The 16,970-nt window shown below is 50.5% G+C and overlaps 2 protein-coding genes across 13 annotated transcripts in view; one reads left to right on the plus strand and one right to left on the minus strand.

The window, feature by feature from the left end:
- The window catches only part of Frmd5 (FERM domain containing 5), a 333,945-nt gene that overhangs the window by 311,214 nt on the left and 5,761 nt on the right, over positions 1 to 16,970 (plus strand). For 7 of the 11 annotated variants that reach the window (XR_015449773.1, XM_087207470.1, XM_087207471.1 and 4 more), the window contains 6 exons: positions 6,026 to 6,114; positions 8,898 to 8,961; positions 9,616 to 9,707; positions 12,641 to 12,715; positions 13,254 to 13,322; positions 14,459 to 14,565. Coding sequence is in view for 10 of the 11 variants with exons in the window: in XM_087207470.1 (XP_087063596.1) it covers positions 6,026 to 6,114; positions 8,898 to 8,961; positions 9,616 to 9,707; positions 12,641 to 12,715; positions 13,254 to 13,322; positions 14,459 to 14,565 (496 nt within the window). In the remaining variant the exon portion in view is untranslated. Of the gene's footprint in view, positions 1 to 6,025; positions 6,115 to 8,238; positions 8,326 to 8,897; positions 8,962 to 9,615; positions 9,708 to 12,640; positions 12,716 to 13,253; positions 13,323 to 14,458; positions 14,566 to 16,970 lie in introns of all 11 variants that reach the window. The other 4 variants (XM_021241888.2, XM_087207472.1, XM_087207469.1 and 1 more) reach the window with 2 other exon arrangements.
- Positions 1 to 16,970, minus strand: part of Wdr76 (WD repeat domain 76) — a 103,060-nt gene that overhangs the window by 17,957 nt on the left and 68,133 nt on the right. The window contains exon 13 of one of the 2 annotated variants that reach the window (XM_087207463.1): positions 9,636 to 9,796. The exons of the other annotated variant lie outside the window; for it this stretch is intronic. Coding sequence (XP_087063589.1) covers positions 9,766 to 9,796 — 31 coding nt within the window. The 3' untranslated portion in view covers positions 9,636 to 9,765. Of the gene's footprint in view, positions 1 to 9,635; positions 9,797 to 16,970 lie in introns of those variants that run through there. 2 annotated transcript variants of the gene reach the window in all.

The raw sequence follows: 16,970 nt of genomic DNA on the forward strand, positions 1-16,970 counted from the left end.
GCTACAGCACACACGGGTGGGCAGGCAGTGAAGTGAGCATGACAACCCACCGAGGTAGGTAGGAGTCTCTGCTGTTGCCCATGGGTGTCTGGAAACCAAGGGTTGTGGCAGCCAGCCTGGTAGCCAGCCCAGATCCACATGTACCCCGAACTGTGGGCTCCCAACTCAGCCACGACTGGTGAGTTTGTCCATCACTGGGCCCAGGGAGCTGGAGAGGAGGCAGCCTTCGTGCCTTGTGTGGGGGCCAGTCCCCTGTATCACAGCACCAACCCTGGCCCACTTTCCACAGCAGGCCCCATGGGGTTCTTCCTTCTGGTGTCTCTCACCGAATCCTCCTCAGCCAGCCTCGGGGGTGGATGTTATACTCCCAGGATTATAAATGAGAAGGCCCTGGATGGCAGGCTTAAATTGCTTCCTGTGGGTGTGTGTCCTACAAAGGACAGACACTCCCAAGGAGACACCCTGGAGAGAAGGTGAGAGCAGTCACCTCATGGGCCTCCACTCCTTGTCCTGGGGCTCTCCTCACTCACAACCTCTGGCAACGGCTTCCTCCTCCCTCCCCTCCCGAGCAGGCAGAGCAGTGAGGGAGTCTTTCCTCTTATCACTAAGCAGAGTCACTTCAGTGATGTGCCGTCAAGTGCTTCCCTTAATGTTGTTACAGTGCATACGGTGCAATAAATACTGATGATTTCTATTAACAGAGAGACAATTACTGGGCTCAGAGAATCTGGGGCGCACAGCCCTAGGGAAGACAGAGAAGGAGGAATCATTCTGATAATTAAATGAGAGTGCACTGCTGCTGGACTGTGTTCTCCTGTACGGATTAAGAAGCTGCAGTCGGTCCTAATGCTGATGGTTTCTTTTGCCCAGAGTGTCCTTACCTGGTCCCAGAACCAAGAGGAGGAACTCAGCAAACCCAGTAGGGGCAACTGGAAGTGCCCAGCTCCTCACTTGTATGAGACTGTCCAGAACTCTGCCTCTTAGGCCCCCAGACCCACCCATACAGCTGTGGAGAGAAGAGGTCCATTACTGGTCTGTCCCCTGGCCCTGACCATTACTGCCCACTCAGGAGCTGCTGTTCCTTCCAAGCTGGTGCTGAGGCTGGTTATCTGCCTGATCTCCTGCAGCCTGGTGCTGTGGCCAACTGACAGGGTGACCTGTTCAGGTTCAAGGAGTAGTTACTCCATCACAGACATCAGCCTGCAGCAGCCTTTATTAGGAGTTTCAAAGGTCCCACCATTGAAAGCCTGAACACACCTGGCACTTCATACCTGATCTCAGTTCATCTTTATCACATCAGTACCAAGATATTCTTGTCCTTCTCTGAGGCTTTGAAGGCGGAGTTAATAAAGGCCATGATGGGGAGGAGGTGACATGCGCAAAGTCTGCAGTCACTGACAAGGACAGTGTTCAGAGTCACAACCAGAGTGTCAGAGTCTCAGAGCTATGCTTTTCAGTTACTGCTCATGGTCTTCCTTCTGGAGAGGTGACATTTATTTAGGAACTAAGCATGGCTGGCTGCCAATTTGATACAGCGAAGACACAGACCTGTAAGGTTTCTGTAATCATCATATAAAATTTAACGTAAGTTTACCAACATGCCCACTTTGTACAGACCAGAAGAAAACTGGTTTCAGCAGAATCTAGGTTAGATCACAAAAATAAAATTGCACTGTTTGTTCCTCTGCCCTTAAAGTAAAATCATTATTTTCATCATTCAGCCCCTCATCTCCTTTCTAAATAAGAATACTGTCAGAGGGCCAGGGATTTAGCTCAGTGGTTCCGCCACCTGCCTCACAAGCACAAGGTCCCGAGTTCAATCCCTGGTACCAAAAAAAAGAACCTTGTCCGGTGTGTTGGCACTTGGGTGGCTGAAGCAGGAGGATCACTGTGAGATCAAGGCCAGCATGGGCTACTTAACAAGACTCTGTCTCAAAAAACAAACAAAAAAGAGCCCCTTGCGCCATCTTGACAAGTTGCCCCTGACTTCAAGAGGAATAGGACAGAAGGAGAGGCAACTCTTCCACCTTGGGGGAGCCCCTCTTGGCTGTGCTGTAGGGAGGGCAGCAGACTCACTGCTGAAATGAAGAACTTGACCTAAGCCTCGCAGATGACAAGTTTCCACTAAGAACTTCATTTCTCAGTTGTCATGGGGTCACACCACTGCCTCTTCATTTGCATTTTGTTTCTCCTGGCCATGTATTTGGAAAGGGTGATTTTCAGGACAACTTGAGGTTCCCAACCAAAAGCTTTTTCAGAAATGGGCATGTGGAATCATTTCCCATGCTTTCAAGTCTGATAAAGGCTTCACCCGCCAAGACTGAACCAGCTGTGTCATGCCCCAGAGAGGCCACAAAATGACCGGGAGGCTTGCCTGGCAAGAGTGCCATGGTCCCGACTCTCAGGAGACGGAAAGCTGCTTTGTTTGTATCTGGAGGTAGAAACATGGGGACTGGGCAGAAGTGGCCAGAGGTTCCTGCTTCTAGGAACCAGTCAGTGCTTTGATCTCCAGAACCCCTTTTCTGAGCAGAATAATGGTCCTGGGAGTCCCTGTGGCGGTGCTGTGTTAATGCAGGTTGAGTTTGATGATGAGCTTCGTGTGAGCCCATGGAAGAAAAGCAGCAAACCAACCCCTCTCCAAGAACACCGCTGCCAGTCCCCACAGTGAGGCCCGGGCAGTCTTCTAAAACCAGATGGCAGTAATTCTCCAGGTATATGCTACTGCCTAGTTTTACAGATGAGGAAACGGAGGTTTGGAGAAGTTAGGTAAGTCACAGGACATAGTAAGAAACAGAGATGGGATCCTAGTCAAAACGGAAGCTCCTTCCACAAAGGTAAAAATGTCAGAACTTTTTCTTAACTCACAACTGGAGAAGTGAACCAGATGCTTCCTACTCTTGCTGGATGTAGAGGGAGGCTATGCTCTCCCTCTGACCCTGTCCAGACCCATGTTTATCCCACCCCAGGTCCACTGCAGGCTCAGTCCTGTGGGCCCTGGTCTCATGAGGATGGGAAGGGGACGGGGGAAAGACAGACCCCGCCTTGGAATGATGGAAGGAAGGCCTGAAGAACAGGTGACCCTGCACCTGGCACTCCCTCCACCCTCGCTGTCACACGACTTGTCACCTTGCATACAGACCCCGGAGCAGGCTCACACTGGGAACAGGAGGTTAGGAGAAACTGGGAACCCCAGAGGGGTCAGAGTGGCCCTCTGCTCTTGCTTCCATGCTGGTACAGATGTGAGATTTCTCCATGACTCCAGGTCCACCTGTCATCACTGCTGAGCCTCACAGGACACAGCCAAGCAGCCAGCATTCTGCTGCCCTCAGCTCCACCACTGCCCAGGTTCTGGGGTCTTTCTGGGGTCTTACTCTGGCCTTCATCTGCACCTGGTTTGGAGAGTTGCCTCTTCATGTGACTGGGCCAGGATTGCAGAGGTACCATTGTTACTTATTGGAGTGCTATGGTTTCTCAATGGGCTTTCTACCCAGTTCAGCCCGATCCAGGGCTCCCCTCAACTCCAGTCCTGCCTGCACCAGGAGGCCGCCCTGAGGCGTTTAGATGATGCACCCAGCCCTGCTCTTCCCTCTGCTTTGGCCAGAGGGAGGCCAGGACCTGGATGACTCAAAGGCCTCAGCTTCTGGTCCCTCCTCCTGCACTCACTTCAGCCTGCTAGTCAGCCAGTCCTTCTCCATGGCACCATAACACTGACTGACTCCTCCTGTCTTATTCTCCCCTCTCACACTCATTTCCTAACTAGCACGATTTAAATCTGTCAACATCAGGGAAAAAATGGTAGACTGTTAGGTCTCTTGATACAAAGGATTTGTATTAAATTCAACAAACTTGGCAGTTACAACATTAACATATCCATTAATGTTATTGGGAGCCTACTGGCCATAACTTAGGAAATAGGTAAGGCCAACCCTAATTTTATGAGGAGTCTAAAACCTGGGGAAATTAAGGGGCTTGTCCTTGGTCACAAGGTATGTGACACAGCCAGACTGGACCCTCCCAGAGCCCATGGCACTGTGGCTGTACGCAGAAGCCCTTCTCTGTGCACCCCTCACTGTGGCTCACAGACGTCCTTCTGCCCCAACCCACTGTCATACCTCCTCAGTCTAATCCAGTTGTCCCCACCCTGGAACCTGTCTCTTGTCTTTCTAAGCCTACAATTTCAGGACTTCCTTGGGTCCAGCCTGACAGTGTGCAGAACTCCTCCCAGGCCCACCTCTGTCTGGGGCAGTCTGCCTCCTTCACCCGCCTCTCCTGGCCACTCTGCCCAGAACCCACCCTGCTCTGACCCACACCTCTACCAGGCCTGCCAGCCTGGCCCTGGGACCTCTCAGCAGGAACAGTGTTTGTGTGCAGTGCCTGGTACTCAGATATTAATAGCTACCACCAGGCACTGATGACAAGCAGGAGGCCCAGACCTGTGGCTTCATAGCTTCTCCATCCCAGTTATTTTAAGTGTTTTGCTGTGCCCGTGGTTATATGACATTGAGGTTGCAGCGAAGAGTCTGGATCTCAGATCTTGACAGACCCTGAGGAAAGGACAGTGGTAACCAGATATTAATGAAAATGTTTACAAAATGTGCTTTTAGTTCACTCCCTGCACCCAGGTATTCTTACAAACCTGACTCCAAGAGGCAACTCTGAGGCAGCTCTGCATTGTTCCCTGAAGCGAGTCCCATGGGCATAGGACTAGTCAGGCTGAGGACCCATGCCAGTGTGCAAGGAAGGCAAGTAGGCGAGGAAAGCAGGTACCTGGGTTCACAGCACCATGAGCTACAGCCTGGGAGACTCCCTGGCACACCCGGCCAACTTCACAGCAGCTTCCTGGCCATTTCCATCACTGCTCAGATGTGGCAGATTCTCTCCCCGACACCCCATAACAAAGGAAGCCCCCTGAGCAGGCATATCCTGCAATCCATCTCTGCCTTCTGGGGCCTGTTTCCCCACTTGTGGGAAGTGTGGCCTGTCTTCTGGGGTCCTCTCCTGCCTGGCTCAGCAGCCCTGCTGCTCCCCGAACCTCAGAGACAGTGGTGCCTGTTCCACTCGGCCAGCTGCTGCTGAGTTCTTCACTTCCCTGAGGAAGCCCAGTGTCAGGACCGTCACCCACTCTGCTCTTTAATACTCTGCTCTTTCTACTCTGCTTTTTGAGGTATAACTCATATATCATAAAATTTACGCTTTTAGAGTGCAAGCCAGTGGCCTTTCGTGTATTCACAGTTATATGCAACCATCACTGCTAATTTTGGAACATTTTCAGACCCTCGCCCAAAGGTGCCCATTAGCAGTCACTGTGCCCTTAGCAGTCACTGCCCATCTCTCTCCTCTAGCCCCTGGCAACCAGTAATCATTCTGTCTCTGTGGCTTTGCCTGTTCTGGACATCATATATAAATAGCATTATTCCACTTGCAATGTTTGGTAACTGGCTTCTTTCACTTGGCATGATGTGAGCAAAGACCCTAAATGTACCATGCAGCAGGACTTCATTCCTTTTTACTGCGAAATGACGTTCTGTTGTACCGCAGCATCACACTTTCTTGTTCACTGATCAGTTGACAGACACTGTGGTAGGCAGCAAGGTGAGTCAGGTGTCTCCGCTGCTTGGCTACTGTGAACGTGTGTGCACGAGTTTCTGTGTAGAGACACACGTTTTCTGTTCTCTGGGGAACACACCAGGAGTGGAATTGGGGGTCACAGGTGGTAGCTCTGTTTAATAACATGAAGAACCTCCAAGCTGCTGCAAAGTGACTGTGCCACTTTACAGTCCCACCAGCAATGCATGAGCTTGGTGTCATTGTCATCTATGACTGAGGATAAGGCCTTTGGAGCTCAGTAAGTATTTTGCCTATTGTCACATAGCTGGGGAATGGCAAGGCATGCTTGAGAAGCCCTGCCCTTCACTCTGTGACCGACTAACAGGTGGTGACCTGCCTCCCTCGCACACAGCCGAGTGTCTCACCCTGTCCCCTCTGTGCCCACATCATCCCAATGAGAAGTCTTTCTGTGTTGCAGGATGTGTCAGGAAATGCTGCATTTCTGGCCTTCACTCCTTTTGGGTTTGTCGTTCTTCAAGGAAACAAGAGGGTCCATTTCATTAAATGGTGAGCATCTTCATTTCCAAAACAGGTGCTTTACCCCCATGACCTGGGTGGGCTGTGGTCCCCATGTCCTTTGTCTGTGATTAGGAATTACGGTTCGGAGCACTCAGCCGAGCTTGGGTTGACAATGGTGCCTGATAGAGGTAGTAGTCTCTTCTTAGCCATCTTGTTCTCCCAAAATGATATCCCCAAGAGCCAACAGCCTCTCCAGAGGGAGTGTAGAGGCCTGGTTTCTGGGGAGGCCCCGAGCTGGAACCCATATGAGGGAGGCAAAGTTCCCAGGAGAGCTGAGTCCTTGGGGCCATCACCTGCCAAGTGCTGTGGCCAGGCATCTTCAAAGTTAGCCCAGCCCCTTCCCTACTCTGCTGACCAGGAGCAGCTCACACACAGTGGCCCCTGCACCCGCCACACTGCAAAGCTCCCTCCTCAGTCCCACACCCACTGTGGCTCTCAGGTCTGCAGGAGCTCAGATGCTGCTGCCTCACCCCCACCCTCTCCCCACTCCCACTCTGGTGGCCAAGAGCCTGCCTTGACTGTGAGACAACTTCTTTTGCCCACCTTTTTTTCTTTCTGTTTTTGCTTGAGGTCTGTTCTACTGTATGGCTGGGCATAGGCTCCAGTTTGTGGACTGACATTTAAATATCCTAGAAATGATGGCTGACCTACACAGACATCTGTCGGCCTCACCGGAACACTTTGCATATTCTCAGCCCTCCATTTCTTCTGGGGCCTCTGCCTGTCATGTCTAAGCTGGTGGCGTCCCTCTGTCTGGAAAGACTACTTAGTGCCTTTACTTCTCCAGCAACTCTGTGAGGAGGCTGAGTACAGCACTGCTTTTTGGTAAACTCTCTCTGGGTGCTGCAGGCCTCTCTTCCTCTGCCTTCCTTGGCTCCCACTGAGCTGACAAGCAGAACCCAGCTGCCGTTCCAACCCATACTGTTCTTGTGAAGAATGGCAATAAAATGACCAACCATGTGCTATAGAAATTGTGCCTCAGACTTGCAGAGCTGGGCTCCCTCCCCAAGGCAGCTGCTGCCATGGCACTGCCTAGCCAACTTGTTTTGGAGGCTCCCCGGGCCACATCACTCTGCTCTCTGGGTGAAGACATGAAGGCCTGTGTTCTCCTGTGCAACAAACTTCTTTTCTGAAAAAGATGATAAGCAGGATTTGGCCACCATTCTCCTCACATGGGTCATTTTCTGCCTGGGTACATCAAGGGTATGTGACAGTCCTTAGAGGGCCTCACTGTGGCCAGGGCAGCTTCTCAGGAGGTCCCTGATGGGGGCGTGATTAGCTAGAGAGCAGTAGGGTGCACTTGCTGCAGGCCCTTGCAATGCCTAAGTTACTTCTGCCCCTCCGGAAACCACAGCACTCCCCTACTTCCCAGGCCCATTCTTTCTTCTTCAGGAAGTCTCTTCTTTGCCAGTCTCAACTTTATAATAATAGCTATAAGCCAAACCTCTCTTCCAGAAAAAGACTTAAGTTTTTATCTGCTTTCAGAGCCTCAGTGATCTGTGTGGTTGCCTACATATTAACCGCTGGACATGTACTGTATTCCCCGTGAATGTGAGACTGATGGTTGGTTGACTGAGAGGGAGTCAAACAGGGAGGGAAGACCGTATGGTTGACAGCTCAGAACTGGTGTGGTCAGAAGCTGTGAACTGTCATCCCGACCCGGCCATGGTTTCCAAAACCACAAAGAAAAGAGGTTTTCTTGTCCCGTGCATTTTGTCCAGCAGTAAATTTGGTACATGGTTACTGCCTCTCTACCACTTACCAGGGTATCGAGGAACCTCCCCAGAAACTATAAAGACTCATCAAGGGAGGCAGAGAAGAATGATCACCTCCTTAGAGGTCTCAGATGAACAGAAAAATAAGAATTCCCACAAGAGCATTGTGGTGCTGTTGAGGGCAGCCATGCTGGGCAGATAGGGGAGCTGAGGGGTGGCGGACTCTGAGGCCTGCTTCTCTGGCTCTCTGGGGCATCCACTGTGGGCCACAGTCCCTTCCATGTTGTAAATGTCACCAAGGCTGAGAACAGTGCATGAAGGTGAGGTCTGGGTTGTACCATGTACAGTAACCCTGTCACTTCTGATTTGTGTCTGTCCCTCGGGTGACGTACCCCAGTATCCTGTTTGCCTCTTTTACTGCAGCCATTCACTGGGCTGGTGGCTTCAAGGATTTTTCTACAATAACCCCTAAGCCCCTTTCCTGGTCAGTACGCTGCATGACTGTTCATGTAATCTGTTCTCTCTTTGGTATGTTGCCCCTCCCTGAGATTGTTTGACATCTGTCTGCATTGAACTGCATTTTCCATCTAGTGGCAGTCACCTCAAAGACTCAGCTCCCTCAGAGCCTGGTTGCATTGTACTTCATTATTTGGTGTATCTTGAACTTTGGCCTCATCAGCTACCTGTGGCATCTTACATCTGATAGTCCCATCCAGATAATGCACCTGTGTTATGAGCCAAATCCTGAAATGACCCCAAACACTACCTAGACTCACTTCCCATGCAAATGTCTCCCTTTTACAGCCACTGTTGATGAGCCTGAAACCCTCCTATCACCCTATTACTATAGTGTGATTAACCAGAACACTGTGAATTGAACTGTTCCAACAACTGTTCTCTAAGGCCACTGCGCTGTCTTGTTTTGGTTCTAATTTTGGCTACAATTGTGTCTGTGCCTGGAGCCCCTTCCAGCTGGGATGGGCTATGCATCTGTAAGACTTACCTGTGAGGAAGAGCCCTACAGTGAGGCAATAGGTGCTCTCTTTGTGCTTCTAGGAACGAGGTGACCAAGCTGAAATTTGAAGGAAAGACTTTCTATTTATATGTAAGTCAGAAAGAGGTGAGTGCTGGCTTCCTTCTCTTTGGGGAGGACTGGGCCACTATAGCGGCTCCTGGTGGCCAGAACCAAGTCTGAGGGGTCCAGGTAGAGCTCAGCCACAACTAGTTCAGGATCAAGAGGTGAGAGAAGAAGGGGTGGAAGGTCCCAGAGCAAGGACTCCTCAGGGATGCTGATGATACCCAGAGGTTCACTGAGAGGTCCCTACCTCTAGAACTGTAGTCCAAAGTCAGATTCTTTGCTGGGCGTGGTGGTGCACACCTGTGACTCCAGCACTCGGAAGGCTGAGGCAGATCACCACGTGTTCAAAGCCAGCCTATGCTACATAGTGAGTTCAAGACCAGCCTGAACTGCAGAGCAAGACCCTGTCTTAAAAAACAAAAACAAAACAAAGTCAGATTCTTTTTCTTCCATATGGAAATAAATTCTAGAGGCAAGTGCCACTTCTTACTAAGGGCTCTCCTGGTCTAGCCTGTGCCCCCCAAGTCTTAGTCTGGCTGGACTGGTCAGGAGGTGATACCCCAGAGAGAGGGTCCTTCCCTCCAGCTGGCCCACAGCTGCACAGGGGCCTCCAGCAGCTCAAGGGCCCATGTCCTGGGCTGCTTTACCTTTACTTCTTCAACCACACTCAGCCATTTCTATGTGGAATTTTTGCAGGAAAAGAAAATTATTCTCACATATTTTGCTCCGACTCCAGAAGCCTGCAAGCACCTCTGGAAATGTGGAATCGAGAACCAAGCCTTCTACAAGTGAGTGGACACAGATGATGGGCACCGTCTGTCCAGGGCAAAGTCCCAGAAGCTGCTTTTAGAGGGAGGACAGGCAACCCTTGAGAAACCTTGGAAAGGAGACAAAGATGGGATGATAGAGCTGTCTTTCTAGGAAACCCCAGACCACTTGCTAGCTCTCTGGGCCCCTGAGGGTACACAGCCCAGCTCTGGGGGTGCATTTCTGCTAAGCTACCTTGAGATGTCCTTCAACAGTCCCCCAGTGGCAGAGAAATTCTGGTCTTTTTTGGAATAAGGCTTGGGCCAGAAAAGGCCAATAGTGTCTGATTTGAATCAAGGTGTCCTGAAAACCATTCAGAGCCTTGGAAGGTGTAAAACACAGCAGTTCCTTAATGGACCAGGTAAAGCCCAAAGCAGCACCCTGGCCTAGACCCAAGCCCTAGGCTTGGACAGATTTGGGTCTGCCATTGGTGCCAGCCCCTCCTGATGTGTCACCACCAAAGGTGTTGCCAGTGCAAGCCAAGTGGCAGAACCTTGGCTAGTGTGGCTGGAGGTGGGCAAGAGCTTGACTGATACTGAGAAATTGGGTTGGGGGCAAAGACAAAACTTGCATACAACAGATTCATGAAGTACAAGAGGCTTCCATGTTCAATTTTCTTTGATTAAGAAAGGGGTTATATGGGCTGGGGATTTAACTCAGTGGACGCCACCTGCCTTGCAAGCGCAAGGTCCAGAGTTCGATCCCCGGTACCCGAAAAAAAAAAAATGCATTAGGGAGGCCAGGATTTAGCTCAATGGCACCATACCTGCCTCACAAGCACAAAGTTGTGAGTTTGATTCCCCGGTACCAAAAAAAAAGCATTGGGGGGGCCAGGGATTTAGCGCAGTGGTGCTGCCACCTGCCTCACGAGTACAAGGTCCTGAGTTTGATCCCCAGTACCAAAAAAAAAAAAAAAAAAAAAGGCATTAGGGAGCAAAGAAATGGCCCATAGAGAAACTAGAGTGAGGCCAAGTAACATTCTTCACTAAACCTCTTGGTCTTGTTTCAAACATGAAATAATGGATCATATGTCTGTAAGGTGCTTCTTGCTGGGTGTAGTGAGAGGCTGAGGCAGGAGGGCCGTAAGTTCAATGCCAGCCTGGGCAACTCACCAAGGCCCTATCTCAAAAATTTAAAAATTTAAATGTAGCAAAATTTAAAAATTTACATGTGGATGTAGCTCAGCAGTAAACTACTTGTCTAGTATGCATGAGGTCCTGGATCCAGTCCCCTATAGTGGAAGAGAAAACAGTTTGTTTCTTAAGGAAGATAGGTCTGCTCCCCATGACTTGGATCGTGGAGAGATCCGACGTTCCCTGAGCTGACTGGCACCATGCTCCTCGGAGGAACAGGCACTGCTACCCACTGGCTGCTCCAGAATTCCAGCCAGGAACCCAGGTTGTTTTTTGGGCAGGTCCACTTGACACTAGCTGCAAGGGTGAACAACAGCCCACACTCATTCTGACCTAAGTGGCTTCCTTCTTCCTCTTATGAGGACACCCCAGAGAGACTGTAGCATGGTCAGATCTCCCTCCTGCTTAGTCCCAGCTGTCCAGAGAAAGCCAATGAAATATTTTTTATCTTACTGCCACCTCCCTTTTGCCTATGAGGACAAAGCCTAGGTTTGGCCAGTTATGTGCACCTAGAGAAAGCAGCTTGAGATACAAACACCTACTGTGGGGCTGAGGCAACACCCTAGGGTGTGGCTCCTATGGTTTCCTCAGTAGACAGGAGCTGGCTGCACACTGAGCTCCCCTGTCCTGGGGACAGTACATTTGTCTCTGCTAAAATGGACTAATCCAAAGGGAAACAACCTCTCAGTCTCTGCCTTTTCATGCCTCCAGCACCTTATTTATGGACTTTATTTTTCCATCTGCATCATGAGAATGGAAGTTAGCTTCCAAATCTGTGACCAAACTCAGTTTCTGAGTCTTTTCAAGACCAATCAGCCCTGCTGGAAACTGAGGCTTCCAATGTTCCATTGCTTCCAATGGCCTCCTTCATATCTAAAGGTCAAAAGCTTCTACCCTACACTGATTCTTTGGTAGCAGCTACTTTGACTTTGTCTCCAGTCCTTCCTTTGTCCTTGTGCCTTGAAGGGACCTGGATCTGACTGTAGAATATGTTCAGGCAAAGGGCCAGTAGGTTGGGTCCACACAGAGCCTCGAGACAGCAGGGGCTGGTGTCTCCTAGGAGCTGTTCCAAGATTTCCAGGGACTGCTTCCTAAGTACTCACTTCCAACTCAGGGCAAAAGTTTCAGACCCCCTCAGTCCATGACTGGATCAGTCCGTGAGTACCTGGAGGTGTTGTAGGTGAGTCCCATCTTGGGAGATCTCTCTGGGCAGCTCTGCTCAAGCTTACCAGATAGAACACTGGCATCAAATACTGGGACTGGAAGGGACCCCTAAAGTCAAGTACTCCCAGCTTCATTTTACAGAGAAGAAGACTGAGACCAAGAGACATCACATGCTAATAAATGGCCTGGCTGGGAACACATGGGTGGTGTTGTTACTCCCCTTACCATTAGCCCTAGCATCTGTTCTCAGTCCCCCTGGTCAATCCCCAAGGGTCTTCTTGGGGATCCTTCACTGTCCTGTCATTATAGTGGGCTTCCAGGTGACTGTCCCAAGTGCTGAGATGGGAGGGCCACTGGCTGGCCGTGTGCAGTCTCATCCTGAGTCAGACAGGCATGGGCTACAACGAGCCTTCTTGAAGTTTCCTAAGTAGTCTTTGTTTGGTTTTTTAGTACCGGGATTGACCTCGGGACCTTGCGCTTGCAAGGCAGGTGCCGGAACCACTGAGCTAAATCCCGGGCCCCCTAAGTAGTCTTTGAAAGGAGCAGATATTCTGCCTTGGTGACAGATGCAGGGCTGGGTGCAGGCCATTGGTCATACTGACTTTGCCTTGCTGCAGGCTGGAGAAGTCAAGCCAAGTCCGCACAGTGTCCAGCAGCAATTTATTCTTTAAAGGGAGCCGGTTCCGATACAGGTAAATAGTGACAGTAAGTAACCATTATGGACCTATTTTCAGACTTCTCTGAAGAACAGTCACTAAGTGGACCTCATCCTAGAGGACAAAGAAATGGGAACTGTCAGAAAAGCTGGAGCTTCCGTCCAGCTCTCCCATCTTGCTCTTTCCTTCCCTACAGCCGTTTGTCTGTAGGGTTTTGTATGTGTCTCATTTCCTCTTTCCATTACAAAAGTACCAAGAACCCTAACAATTCTTTTCACGTCTCACTGTCTAAAGGGTTTTGATTTTGATGCTGTTATTTGAAATATGTTAGACAGGGAAGAATCATTGCTAAATGAGAATGGAGGATCCCAGAGACTATTCTAAGATAACTCATGCCACTTTAGAACCCTTTACCCCAGGAAGCAAGGCTTTTTGAGTGACCACAGCACTGGGGAAGGGGTGAGCCAAAGAGGCCATTTCCCAACTGGGCCACAGCATCTGAGATGTTGGCAAGGAGCCCAGTCCTGTAACACTGACTCATTTTTGCTGCTTCTTTTTATACTACTACTTACAGTGGCCGAGTTGCAAAGGAAGTAATGGAATCAAGTGCCAAGATCAAACGGGAGCCACCAGAAATACACAGGTAGGCCACCAGGCTTCCTGAAAAGCTAGCTCCAGCTCAGATTCCAGAAACACAAAAGATCTAGCAATCTGAGTTCTGTGAAGTTCCTGGCTACAGTGACTACCAGAAGAGTCAGGAGTAGGGTAGGTAAAGAAACCTGTCTCTGCTGGCAGTGTGGGGAGAGGTTTTTGATCCATGACAGTAATCGAAGAAGGGAGGGCAGGCAATCTGCAGACAGTGCACCAGCCCTAGGTGCCCTGCACTCAGTGATTCCTTTCTGCCTCACACATCTCAACACTGACCAAATCCCATGGAGGATGTGAGAAGGTAGCAGTGTTCATTGTGACATCCTTACCGATTTGCCTCATGGGGTCTAAAACAATTTCAGGATTCATGCCTCATGTATACACATAAGTCATACACTCCCAGAAGCCTACCTCCTGGATGGAACCTGGTAAAGCTCAGAAAGAACATGACTGGCCAAAAGGCTCAGGTCTGCTGAGTGACCTCCACCTTGGAATAAAAGTTTTACTGACCACCCTCTACACACAGCCCCACTCGGCAGCCTCTGCTGGAAGCCAGGGGAGGCTGCCAGGATCCATCTGTGACAGGTTCAGGAGTTCTGCTCACCTTGGAGCTCTACTCCCAGTGGTCCTGCCCCAGACCAGTGACACTGTTGCCACACTTAGAGGTCCAGACAGAAGCCAGGCATGCGCCTGTCATCCCAGCACTCTGGGAGGCTGAGGGAGGAGGATCACAAATTCAAGCCCAGCCTGGGAAACTTAGCAAGACCTTGCCTAAAAATTTAAAAACAATTTTAGAAAGGGCTAGGGCCAGGGATTTAGCTCAGTGGTTCCACTGCCTGCCTCGCAAGCGGAAGGACACGAGTTCATTCCCTGGTACAAAAAAAAAAAAAAAGAAAGGGCTGGAGATGTGGCTCAGTGCAAAGCCCATGGGTTTCATCCCCAGTACCACCCAAAAGAAAAAAAAAATCAGTCTTGGATAAGAGGAGGTGAAGTTAAACGTCTCTGTCTGGGATCCAGGGGCCAAAAGCAAAGAGAAAGTACTAAAGATTAAAAAAAGAAAAGAAAAGGACCCAAACAATACAGCCGTTCCCTGTGCCCTGAGTGACCTGGGCTCTTTTTCTCTCACCTTAGAGCGGGGATGGTGCCCAGCCGGAGCTGCCCCTCCATCACCCATGGCCCTCGGCTTAGCAGCGTCCCCAGGACCCGCAGAAGAGCTGTCCACATCTCCATCATGGAAGGTGAGCCCGAGCACCTGGGGATGGTGCTGGGTCCTCCTCGGGGACCAGAGGACACTAATATGCATTAGGGACAAGAACAAGTCTTTGGCGAAAGACCCCAGTGTGAAGTGTAAGCTTTTGACCCTTTGACCCCATGAATGAGAAATTTGGGCTCCTGTAGCTGCCACCAGCTTGTCCTTCAGCTGTAGAAATCGGTGTCATCTCTTTCCACCCTGCCCACTCACGGGGAGAAGGGGGTCTGAGAAGTCAGGAATTGTATGCACCGTCACTGACCCGGATGCCCTGTGGCTGTGGCAGGCTACCTCATCCTCAGGCCTGTAGCAGACATACTCGGAATGTGGCCCTCTTCTGTCAGGTGTAGAGTTCACTGCTTTCCTTCTCAAAGATGGTGTTTTTTTTAAGACTTCTCAGACGCTACCACACAGCAGGAAAAAGCAGGATTGCTTCAGACCCCTCCGCTGGGATCAGGGGAGTGGGGGGCTGGGAAGGGAGGCCCTCTGCCTTTGCTTTGGGAATCTTGTCACTGAAAATGGGAACTGCTGTGCATGGTGGTGCACACCTGTGACCCCAGCACTTGGGAGGCTGAGCCAGGAGGATCGACATGAGTTTGAGGCCAGCCTGGGCCGCACAGGGAGACCCTATCTTAACCCTTCACCTCACAAAAAAGAAAATTCAAACTGCTCAGAACAGGAAAGATATTACTCTGTTGTTCCCTGAAAGGATCTCTGGTGAGGATTTAGGGTTTGAGTATGCGTCACTATGCACGACACGTGAGTATGGGTGACTTGCCAACACCACATACCTCCAAATATCTAGAGCACAAGAGGCCTGGCTAGATAACCACTACTGGGTTTTAATCATTTCTTGAGCATTTTAGTTGTTCCATTTATAAAACAGGGCTATCTTCCTTGCCTACCCCAGGAGTGGCAAGAAAACTAATTATATGCAAATTACTTTTTCTTTTTTTGAGACGAGTCTGTGTTGTCCGGGCTAATCTCAAACTCATGAGCCCAAGTAATCCTGCCCCAGCCTCCCGAGTAGCGGGGACTGCAGGCAATGGGCCACCATCCCAGCTATGTGAAGCACTTTAAAGCACTCATCAGGCAAACAGAAAGCACAGTGCTGACCCCGCACTGGGCCAAAGTCCTTGCTGCAGCTGAGATAGGAGCTCTGCTGTGCACATGCCAAAGCACCTGCCGCCCACTGGAATGCAGTGTGCACGCAGAAGGCCTTGACCCCGAGGAATCTGGCAGCCTCCTGTGCCTCCTCCCCCTCATTGGCCCTCTCCCTGGGGTGCACTTCTTGGGGAAGTGGATGTCTTCTCTCTTGAGGAAACTTCTCCCCTCTTTGTGGCCTTCTTCTCATCCACCCCGAGGCCGAAGCCAGTAGGTCACTCTGGGGCCTTTTACAGAAAGCTGGACGGCTGTCTTGGAAGGTTTGCCCTGGGGAAGGCGACACGCACGCAGGTCTAAAGTAGGCAAACAGCCCAGAGGAGAAGACTTCGGCTGTCCCAGTGGGCACTGCTCTGGAGCAGCTGCCAAGCAGTGTTAGCAGAACAACTCTGAGGTGGGAGGAAAGCCCAGGTTCCCCAGGACAAGCGTTACCCTGCTGTTTCCCACCACGACTCTTCCCTGTAGCCAGGATGCCAGGGCAGAACCTCTGCCTGTTTCCCTCCTGACAGCTCTGGTGCAGCAGCCTCCCACACTCCTCACATTCGGATAGAGGCTCAGCAGCCCAGCCAAGCATGGACCCTGGTCACTGAGCCCAGCAGGACCCAGCTGCTCAGGAGGGAAGGAAGGAACAGCTACAGCAGGAAGGACCCTCGCAGCGTTAGGGCAAAGAGAGGAACATCTTGTTTAGATGGGAAAATGTAAGATTTCAGTAGTTAAATGGCCTCATCAGCACAGGGCTACTGAGCCTATGAAAATAAAGAACTATTTTCCATGAGGCAAGAGTTCAGATGTTCCGTCTCTCAAATGGGGCTTAGCCATGTGCTGCTCATACCTGTCATCTCAGCACTGAGAGGCTGAGACAGGCAGATCACAAGTTCGAGTCCTACATGGACAATTTAGTAAGACCCTGTCTCAAAAAATAAAATACTAAAACAAGCTAGGTCTGAGGATGTAGCTTAGTGGTAGAGAGCCCCTGGGTTCAATCCCCAGTACCAACAAGGAAAAAGTTCTAACTTTGTTAATGCAGCTGACTCTGACTGGCAAGGGAGGACCATGAAGGGACAAGCTGGCATCCCAGGACACAGGCCAGCGGAGCCCAGGGAGCGCCCTTTTGGACAGGCCATGCTCCATCAGAGACTGTCTTTCCTAGAGCCCACAATGCAGTATCAGGAAGGCTTCAGAGTAGCTTTATCTGCTATCTCAAGAAAAGACAGTAAAACTTACACAAACATT

This window comes from Heterocephalus glaber, unplaced genomic scaffold, assembly GCF_053883595.1.
Source record: "Heterocephalus glaber isolate CG9 unplaced genomic scaffold, H.glaber_assembly_v1.0 deba00000809, whole genome shotgun sequence".
Taxonomy (NCBI): Eukaryota; Metazoa; Chordata; class Mammalia; order Rodentia; family Bathyergidae; genus Heterocephalus; species Heterocephalus glaber.